The 10482-nt window shown below is 37.2% G+C and overlaps 1 protein-coding gene across 1 annotated transcript in view; it reads left to right on the forward strand.

The window, feature by feature from the left end:
• LOC122731271 (vomeronasal type-2 receptor 26-like) overlaps positions 1–10166 on the forward strand; it is a 37831-nt gene extending 27665 nt beyond the window's left edge. The window contains exons 6-7 of the mRNA XM_043971278.1: positions 8233–9180; positions 9953–10166. Of these exons, the coding sequence (XP_043827213.1) occupies positions 8233–9137 (905 nt within the window). The 3' untranslated portion in view covers positions 9138–9180; positions 9953–10166. The remainder of the gene's footprint in view (positions 1–8232; positions 9181–9952) is intronic.
• Positions 10167–10482: the final 316 nt, after the last annotated feature.

Here is a 10482-nt window from a genome sequence, read left to right on the forward strand (position 1 = left end):
TTTATTTTATTTTCCATTTATATGTAAGGGTAGTTTTCAACAAGCATTTTCATAAGATTTAGAGTTCTAAATTTTTTCTCCCTCCCTCCCTCCCTCCCTTTCCTCCCCTCTCCCCAAGATCGCAATCAGGTAATATATGTACAATCCACAAGTGTTCTTTTTATCAATTCTTTCTATAGGGGTGCATAGTAAGCTTCCTCATTAGTTCCTTGGGATTGTCTTAGATCATTGCACTGCTGAGAGTAGTTAAGTCATTCACAATTACGCATTGAACAATACTGCTGTCACTACGCACAATGTCCTCTCAGCTCTGCTCACTTCACTATACATCGATGTTCATCAGTCTTTCCAGGTCTTTTGGGGATCATCTTATTTGTCATTTCCTGTAGCACAAGACCATCCCACTACAATCATATAGCACAGCTTTTTCTATCATTTCTCAATTGATGGACATTCCCTTGATTCTCAGTTCTTAGCCTCCACCAAGAGTTGCTATAAATATTTTTTGTACAATTTTTCCCCCTTTTCTCTTTTTCATGATTACTGTTGTTAACTGTTTCCCTTCCATCCTATTACCTTCCCCATGATATTTATTCTATTATCCATCTTCTTTCATCCTATCACTCTTCAAAAGGGATTTGCTTCTGTCTGTCCCCTCCCCCACTCTGCCCTTCCTTCTTTTGCCCCTCTCTCTCTTTTTCCCTTTCCCCTCCTATTTTCCTGCAGGGTTATAGAGATTACTCCACCCAATTGAGTGTGTACATTATTCCCACCTTGAGCCAATTCTAATGAGATTGAGGTCTTTGAGCCAATTCTGATGAGTGTTAGGATCATTTACTGCCCAGATTAAATAGATTACTCCACCCAGTTGGGTGTGTCTATTAGACCCTCCTTGAGGCAGCTCTGATGAGTTTAAGATCTTTGAGCCTTTTCTGATGAGTGTAAAATTCATTTACTGCCCTGCTCCTCTCCCATCTCTTCCCCCACTCCATAAGCCTTTTCCTGTTACTTTCAAGTAGGATTTCACCTCTGCCCTTCCCCCTCCCCCAATGAATTCCCTTCACCCCTCAATTTAATCCTAAAGATGTTATCATCTAGCTAATGACACAATGGACAAATCATCACCCCTGGACCCAGGGGGATCCCAGCCAAAACCTGGCCTCAGACACAAGATAGTCGCCCACTGTACAACCCCAGGTATGTCCCACAGCTCCAATTTTTTTTTTTTATGGTTCTTTAGGGTCTTGTATTTGAAAGTCAAATTTGCCATTCAGTCCAGGTCTTTGCATCACAAATATCCGAAAGTCTTCTTTTTCATTAAAGTCCCATTTTTTTCCGCTGAAAGATAATGCTGAGTTTTGTTGGGTAGGTGATTCTTGGTTGTAATCCCATTTCCTTTGCCCTCTGGAATATCATATTCCATGCCCTCCGGTCCTTTAATGTAGAAACTGCTAGATCTTGTGCTATCCTGACTGGGGCTCCACAGTACTTGAATTCTCTTTTGGGCAGCTTGCAATATTTTCTCCTTGACCTGAGAGCTCTGGAATTTGGCTATAATATTCCTAGGAGTTTTCCTTTTGGGATCTCTTTCTGGAGGTGATGAGTGGATTCTTTCAATTTCTATTTTAGCTTCTTCTTCTAGAACTTCAGAGCAATTTTCCCTGAGAATATCTTGGAAGATGGTGTCTAAGCTCTTTCCTTGATCATGGTTTTCAGGTAGACCAATACTTTTCAAATTATCTCTCCTGGACCTATTTTCCAGATCAGCAGTTTTCCCCAGAAGATATTTCACATTGCCCTCTATTTTTTTATTCATTTGGATTTGCTTTATTGTGTCTTGGTTTCTCATAAAGTCACTGGCTTCCATTTGTTCAATCCTAATTCTTAGGCAATTATTTTCATCAGAGAGGTTTTGTACCTCCCTTTCCATTTGACTTTTCAAGGTATTGACTTTTTTCTCATGTCTTTCCTGCATCACCCACATTTCTCTTTCCATTTTTTCTTCTACCTCTCTAATTTTATCTTCAAAGTCCTTTATGAGCACCTCTCTGGCCTGAGACCAATTCGTATTTTTCTTGGAAGCTTTAGATATTGGGGCCCTGATGTTGGCATCTTCCTCTGAGGGTGCCACTTGGTCTTCCTTGTTACTGAAGAAACTTTCTATGGTCCTCACCTTTCTCTGTCGGCTCATCTTGCCTTTTTTTTTTTTTTTTTTTTTTTTTTTTTTTTTTTTAGGCAATGGGGGTTAAGTGACTTGCCCAGGGTCACACAGCTAGTAAGTGTCAAGTGTCTGAGGCCGGATTTGAACTCAGGTACTCCTGAATCCAGGGCCGGTGCTTTAACCACTACGCCATCTAGCTGCCCCTCTTGCCTTTCTTTTACTAGACTTTTAGCTCCTTAAAGTGGGGCACTGTTTCCAGGCTGCAGTATCCCAAGCTTAAGAAGTCCCAGGTGGTATGATTTAAGGAGGATCAGGTTCTTCCCTCACCCGGCCTATTTCCTGGTCCTAGATGACCCCAGACCAACTTGCTAATCAACCAGCTTTGTGTGTTGTGGCTGTTAGCTCTGATGAGCCTGTGCCCCTCCCCCACCTGGGCCACTTCTACTCAAGCCTACCACCTGGTTCTCAGCAGGGGTGTAAAATCCAAGTTCTGCCTTAGCACCAGCATAGACCCCTGTAGTCTCTCCCCTGCCCAGGGCTCAGCCCACTCACCAGACTGTGAGCTTAGTTCCAGACAACACTGGTGCTTCAGCTGATTCAGAGGCTCTGGAGGGTCTCCTTCTCTGGGGAGGACTTCCTGAGACTGGATCTGTGTCAGGGTGACTGTGGGGTTGGGCTCGACTCCTGTATCAGCACAGCAGCTCCCTCCTTCTGACCTTCCAAGCCGTTCTTGGTTAGGAGATGATTTCAGCACATTCTGCTATGAGTTTTGTTGCTCTGGGCATTTTCCTATGACCTTATTTGGATGTTTTTTGGAGCGATCGTGTCATGAGTTCAGGAGCTTACTCTCTATCAAACATTTAAAGAGTAACTCATACCAATACTATGTAAGCTATCTGTAAAAATAAGTGAAGACCTATATCAGATTACCTGCTTTCTAGGGGAGAGGGGAGGGAGGGGAGTGAGGGGAGCGAGGGAGAAAAATCTGAAATTGGAAAGCTTGTATAAACAAAAGTTGAGAACTATCTTTACATGTAACAGGAAAAAAATAAAATACTTTATCAAATAAATAAGTGAAGAAAGTCCTACTAAATTCCTTTTATGAAACAAATATGGTGTTGATACCTGAATGAGAAAGAGACAAAACAGAGAAAGAAAATTTTAGGCCAATTTCCCTAATGAATTTTGATGGAAAAAATGAAAATAAAATGCTAGCAAAGTGATTACAGCAATATATTGCATGGATCATATATTATGATCAAGTGAAATTTATACCAGGAATGCAGGGCTGGTTCAATATTAGGAAATCTATCACCATAATTGTCTATATTGATAAGAAAACCAACAGAAATAATACGATTATTTCAATAGATGCAGAAACAAGCCTTTGACAAAATACAGCACCCATTCCTATGAAAACAATATAAAATACTTGGGAGGCTACCTTAGAAGACAAACCCAGGAATTATGTGAAGAAAACTATGAAACACTTCATACAAAGACAGACCTAAACAATTGAAACATATTAATATTGGGGGAAGCTGGGTGGCTCAGTGGATAAAGCACTGGCCCTGGATTCAGGAGTGTCTGAGTTCAAATCTGGCCTCAGACACTTGACACTTACTAGCTGTGAGACCCTGGGCAGGCCACTTAACCCCCATTGCCCCCCACACAAAAAAAGAAACATATTAATGTCTCATGGGTAGGCTGAGCAGCCAATATAATAAAAATGACAACTCTACCTACATTAGTCTATTTATTTAGTATCATACCAATGAAAGTATCAAAAATTATTTTATAGGTCTAGAAAAATTAATAACAAAATTCACCTAATAGAATAAAATCTCAAAAATCTCAAGGGAATCAATGAAAAGGGATGTGAAAGAAGCCCTACCAGATCTCAAATTGTATTATAAAAACAAACTGGTACTAATGAAGAGTAGTGAATAGTGGAATTGTATAGGTATGAATTACTTAACAATAAATGGGGATCATAAACTAGTATATGGTAAACAAAAAGATCCAAGCTTTTGGAAGAAAAATTCATTATTTAAGAAAAACTTGGGAAAACTGGAAAACAGTATAGCAGAGACTAGGTATAGACCAAAATATCCCACTGTATACTAAAATAAGTTCAAAATGGGATACAAAATTTACACATAAAGGGTGATACTAAAAGCAAATTAAGAGAGCATGCATTAGTTTATCTGTAACATTTATGGACAGATAAAAATCTTGCACCAAAGAAGATAAAGAGAGTAATATAAAATGTAAAATATATAATTTTTATTATATAAAATGAAAAAGCTTTTGCCCAAACAAAACCAATACAACAAAAATTATAAGGAAAGCAGAAAACTGGGAAATAATTTTTGCAACAAGAATCTCTAATAAAGGCCTTATTTCTCAAATATATAGTAACTTGAGTCAAATTTATAAAAATACAAGTCATGGCCCAATTGATAAATGGTCAAAGATATGAATTGGCAGTTTTCAGAAAAAGAAATCAAAGCCATCTATGCTCATATGAAAAAAAATCCAGCTCATTATTAGTAAGAGAAATGCAAATTAGAACTACTCTAAAGTACCACCTCATACCTATCATAATACATACATGCATACATACATACATAATATTGGATGTTGGAGAGGATGTGGGAAAACTGGCATGCTAACCCACTGTTGGTGGAGTTGTGAATAAATCCAAACATTCTGGAGACTAATTTGTAACTATCCCCAAAGGGCTTTCAAACTCCATACTCTTTGATCCAGCAATACCACTCCTAGATATATATCCCAAAGCCATCCCCCAAAAGAGAAAAAGACTTATTTGTACAAAAGTATGTATAACATCTGTTTTGTGGTGGCTAAGAATTGTTTAGATTTTCATTGTCTCACTCTTTGTGACCCTATTTGGGATTTTCTTGACAAAGATATTAGAGTGGTTTGCTATTTCCTTCTCCAGTTCATTTTACTGATGAGGAACTGAGGCAAACAGAGTTATGTGACTTGTCCAGCTCACACATCTAGTAAGTGTCTGAAGCCCATGAAGGTGAGCCTTCCTGATTCCAGCCCCAGAATCCACTGCAATGTCTAGCTGCCCAACCTTATTGCCTATGGCACTTTATACTGATCAGATCTAAAATCTGTAATGCAATTGTGTTCAGTTAGAGAAATATTAACAATAGTAATAATAGTACATATTTATATAGATCTTATCATATGCCAGTCACTGTGTTAAGCACTTCACAATCATATCATTTTGATTGTTGCAAATACCCTTGGAAGTGAGTGCTATTGTTATTTTTGTCTTCACACATCAGGAAACTGAGGCAAACAGAGATCACTTGCTTAAGCTTATACAGCTAATAAATTTCTGAAACCAGAGTGTAACTCAGGTTTCCCTGATTTTTTCCTACCATTTTTTTCATTAGATGCAACATTTACTAGGAAAACACATTTCACCACTTCAGTTATAGGACATATCTTAAGCAAATCAAATCTAGATTTACAACCATAAAATCAAAATCTTAATTTTCCAAGACTATTAGGAATCTGGGCTTTCAAATTTAGAGACCAGTATTGAAATCTTAGAAATGCATGGGTTTTTTTTTTCTATTTTTATTTGTTGACTTTGCTTTTAATTTACCTCAACAAGTAATCCTGTTCTATAAAGCTATAATAGTTCTACTTCAGCCTTCCCAAAAGACAGAGACAGAGAAAGAGTTTTCTTCTCTTTGATTACTTGACATTATCTCTGTAATCACAACATAATAATGGCTGAAATGAAAGAAAAGCAGAGTTTTTCTTCATTTTCATAAAATCTCCCCCTGAAAGCCTTAAGTGGGAGTTAGTGCTACTTATTGGGACAGAGAGTTTAGCATCTGGGAGAAAGGTTTCAGAGTACTATATTCTATGGCTATAGATTTTTTTAACAGTTTTTCAGACTGGTTCTATTTTCCCTGTAGGAATCTTTCAAGGGAGCGGAATCTAGAAACAACACTAAATAAGACAAACGTATTCTTGCTAGCCTAATGTTTTTTCCATTTGCAATAATATTTTAATGATATTAAAAGATACCTCCTATGCTTTATGCTTCCTTGTTTGAGGTATTGGTCTTTCTTTGTTTCATGAAATGTGTCTGATAATAAATACCCTTTCCAAACTCTTGAGAATAATGATGGTAGTATTGATAGTAATTGTTTTTTTAAAGGTTCACACAATTCTTTTCTGAATCCATCAGGAACAAGAGTCATCCTTGTCTCTGTGTGGTACTTTTACAATTAGTTCAATTTCCTTATCTGATATTGGATTATTTAAGTTCTTTATTTGGTTCTCTAGTAGTCTGTATATTTAATATATTTTAAAAGAATTTATCACATCTCTCAGTCTCTGTGTAACTCTGTGTTACTCCTAATTATGGCTAAAACCTTCATTATCTTTCAAAGTCCAAAATAGATCAGACTGCTCTCCCTTCAGCAAATCTATCAAATTTTTAATGTGAAGGATAAAAGTTTGAAAAACCTTTCAATGTGTCTCGATCCTTTTATTTTCATATTTAATATATAAAAAAATCAGTATTTTTATCTTTCAGGTCTTCTTGCAATGTCATCTCCTTATTCACCTGATAAGCATTTCACATTTGAAGTACAGAGAAAATAACAATGACTTAATATGTATAAGTGATATATAAACTGGTTCACAGAAACCTATTTCCTTCTTCCATGATTCAGCTTTTTGCAATGCATATCTTCAGCAGAGTATATAAGACTGACAACCATATTTTAGGATCTTTTTTTTTCTTAATTTTTTTCTTCATTGATTGTCATGGTTGGGTAAATATCTCCAGGGGCCAAAATGCTCAAAATCCAGGGTTTCTTCCATTCTCAGATGAGATATAGAATAAGGATGTTGTAAAAGTTTGTTGGTTCTAATATAGAAAAGAAATGCTAATGTTGAGTGGACTACAACATGTATATATTGTGTATAACTTCTCACTCTTCTTTCCACCTGATATGGATGACTACTTATAAATTATTAGCTCACTGTCTATTGGAAGAAAGTTATTTTTCCCTAATATTTCCACAGTAATGACTAAATTTCCAAGATCTCTCCTATGTACTAATGAATTATCTCTAAGCCATGACATCCTTTTAAAGATACTATTTATTTAATAACCCAGAGAAACATTTTCTCCTGTAAGCTTTTACTTGTATCTCTCTGTATTTCACTGTCAATCTCATAAGCTTAAATATACGTCAAAGTTAGTGAGTATAAAATTTACTAATAGTTCAGCAAACAATAACAGAATGAGATAGTATACAGAATATAACATATAGACCCTGTGAGAATATTAGTCCTTGAGGTTGGAGTAATGCATATAAATAATAATAATACACTATGCAATAATACAGTAATACAATAAAAGTATAGTACTGATGAGTGGAAACCATGAAAGAGACAGGTTTCAAATACTCACAAAACTGGAATGTAGGGAACCATTATCATATATGAAGTTTCTGAGTTTAAAAAATTATCCTTCAGGAAGTTGTTTTAATTTAAGAATGTTTTACTTCCATAAGCAGAATCATATACAACAAAGAACACAGAAGACTCATAGGTATAATTTTGTTTTAAAATAAATACATTCAAAAAGTCTTTTGCATCTAATTTCTCATGATTACATGGCCTTCATGTAAGAACAAAAAACAAGAAATGATTGGAATGTCTCATTTCTATTGTGAAAATGTATGATTATATATAAAATAAACTCTTAGGGCTTATTAAAGATGGTTTAGCATTGGAATTCATAATGGACAGTTTACATTTTTTGTTTAGTAAACAAATGATAGGGAATTAATTCTTTTACTACATTATTTGTCTCCATAGGCAGAGATATGAAGATACTAAAATATGTGGTTCTCTTATTAAACCTCTAGAATTCTTGTCCTCATTAAGAAAATTAAAAATGAGACTGAGATTTATGTGGAATGACAACAATGGTGTTTTATTAGAAATAGAAAACTGTGATCTATATTGGATACAGTGAGATTCTGTTTGTTGGCTTGCAGATGCAAAGCACTGTGTGCAGTGCCCTGAAGATCAGTACCCAAGCAAGGAGAGAGATCGATGTCTCCCCAAGACTGTGACTTACCTAACCTATGAAGAGCCTCTGGGAATGACTCTAGCCTGTGCAGCTCTCTGCTTCTCCCTCCTCACTTCTCTGGTCCTTGGAATATTTGTGAAGCACAGAGACACCCCCATAGTCAAAGCCAATAACCGCAATCTCAGCTACACACTTCTGGTCTCCCTCACCCTCTGCTTCCTCTGTTCTTTGCTCTTCATTGGCCATCCTACCACTGCCACTTGTCTCCTGCGACAAACCACATTTGCAGTTCTGTTCACAGTGGTCATTGCCTCCATCTTGGCCAAAACCATCACTGTGGTTCTGGCCTTCAGGGCCACAAAGCCAGGGAGCAGGCTCAGGAGGTGGTTGGGCTCCACAGCATCTTATTCTCTCATTTTAATCTGTACTCTAATTCAAATGTGTCTCTGTGGTATCTGGCTTGGGACATATCCCCCATTTCTAGAGATGGATCTCCATGCTGAGCCTGGCTTCATTGTCCTTCAGTGTAATGAGGGCTCCATCATTACCTTCTATTGTGTCTTGGGCTACATGACCTTGCTGGCCTTGATGAGTTTCATGGTGGCTTTCCTGGCCAGGAATCTGCCGGACACTTTCAATGAAGCCAAGTTCCTGACCTTCAGTATGCTTATATTCTGCAGTGTCTGGATCTCCTTCCTGCCCACATACCAGAGCACCAAGGGGAAATCTATGGTGGCCATGGAAGTCTTTTCCATCTTAACTTCCAGTGCTGGGATTCTCACTTGCATCTTTGCTCCCAAGTGCTATATGATCCTTCTGAGGTCTGACAGAAATACCCTGAAGATACTGAAAAGCAAAGCTAATCCCTGAGGAGCCAGGTGTTCTCAAGCACTTACTCACCAATCACAGGGAGGTGGTTCTTGAGCTCTTACAGTCTTCTTTTTTTTTTTTTTTGGTGAGGCAATGGGGGTTAAGTGACTTGCCCAGGGTCACACAGCTAGTCAGTGTCAAGTGTCTGAGGCCAGATTTGAACTCAGGTACTCCTGAATCCAGGGCCGGTGCTTTATCCACTGCGCCACCTAGCCGCCCCCTCTTACAGTCTTAATCAAATATTTCAAATGCATCTAGCTTATGTATCTACTATTTTCATCATTTTCTTTTTCTTTTTCATTTGAATCTAATACCATTTTGAAGACAGTCATATTACTTGATTCCTAAAAAAGGTAGAATTAGATTATGTGTATTGAAAGATCTTATGTAAACTAGACACAATATATAAATGATGATTTCAAATAATAGTGGAAAAAATAAATGAAGTAATGATATGAGCACCAGGTTTTCAATTCTATACCTGGATAAGTACATCCAGTGTTGAACCATTGATTTTTTTTTTCTTTACAAAATTAGAGCTATAATTTTCTGAGTTATATCAGTCATTACATTGATCAAATATCATTGGATGTATTAAACACATATGTGAGAGAAGTTTTGTTAGAAAATGTTTAAGGTTCAACTTATTTGTTTCACAAGGTTATTTGTCACTAATGAACACATACAAGAAATTCTCATGCCTTCCATTTCTTTCCATCAGTTGTGTAACTATAGAGGCATGGTCTATTGTAGAAAACTTTTGCCAAAGCCTCATTGTCTTCCTCTAATTTTTGTTACTTATGTTTGTCCTTCAGTCTTGAAGAGGATCAATGATATCACAAGAGTAATGTTTTTACTTATGGGTGAATTGGCTTTAAGAGAGGAAGAGCTGTGCAAAGTCATCGGCCTCATTTCTTCCTCCAGAATCAATGAAGTCTAGTGGTAAGACATTGGGATATTGACTGGGATGTCATGGTTGACCTTGGCCTTTCTAAATTAAGGTCTTTTCTGGGCTTTAATACCTAAGAACATGGGGGTATGGTGCCCAGGACACTAGATAGTTTAGGAAATAAAGGAGTCATCAGGACCAACTCCAGTTTTCTTGACTTGCTGCTGACCTTCAATGACTCCAGAGAAAGTGAGGGTGATGACTCTGTGCAGCTCTGCTTCACTTAAATTTAATTCATTTACAAGTCATCACCTTTGTTATGTCATTGGTCCTTTTTGAGAACAAAGGATTTTCATCATAAACAACAACAGTCATCAGGAAGGTAACACCAGCAGCCCTAGTCTGTAGGTAGGTGAGTCTGCCAGAGAAGTAGTGGTCAGTGATAGTGGAAGGACC

The sequence above is a fragment of the Dromiciops gliroides genome, chromosome 6 (genome assembly GCF_019393635.1).
Source record: "Dromiciops gliroides isolate mDroGli1 chromosome 6, mDroGli1.pri, whole genome shotgun sequence".
NCBI classification, from domain to species: domain Eukaryota; kingdom Metazoa; phylum Chordata; class Mammalia; order Microbiotheria; family Microbiotheriidae; genus Dromiciops; species Dromiciops gliroides.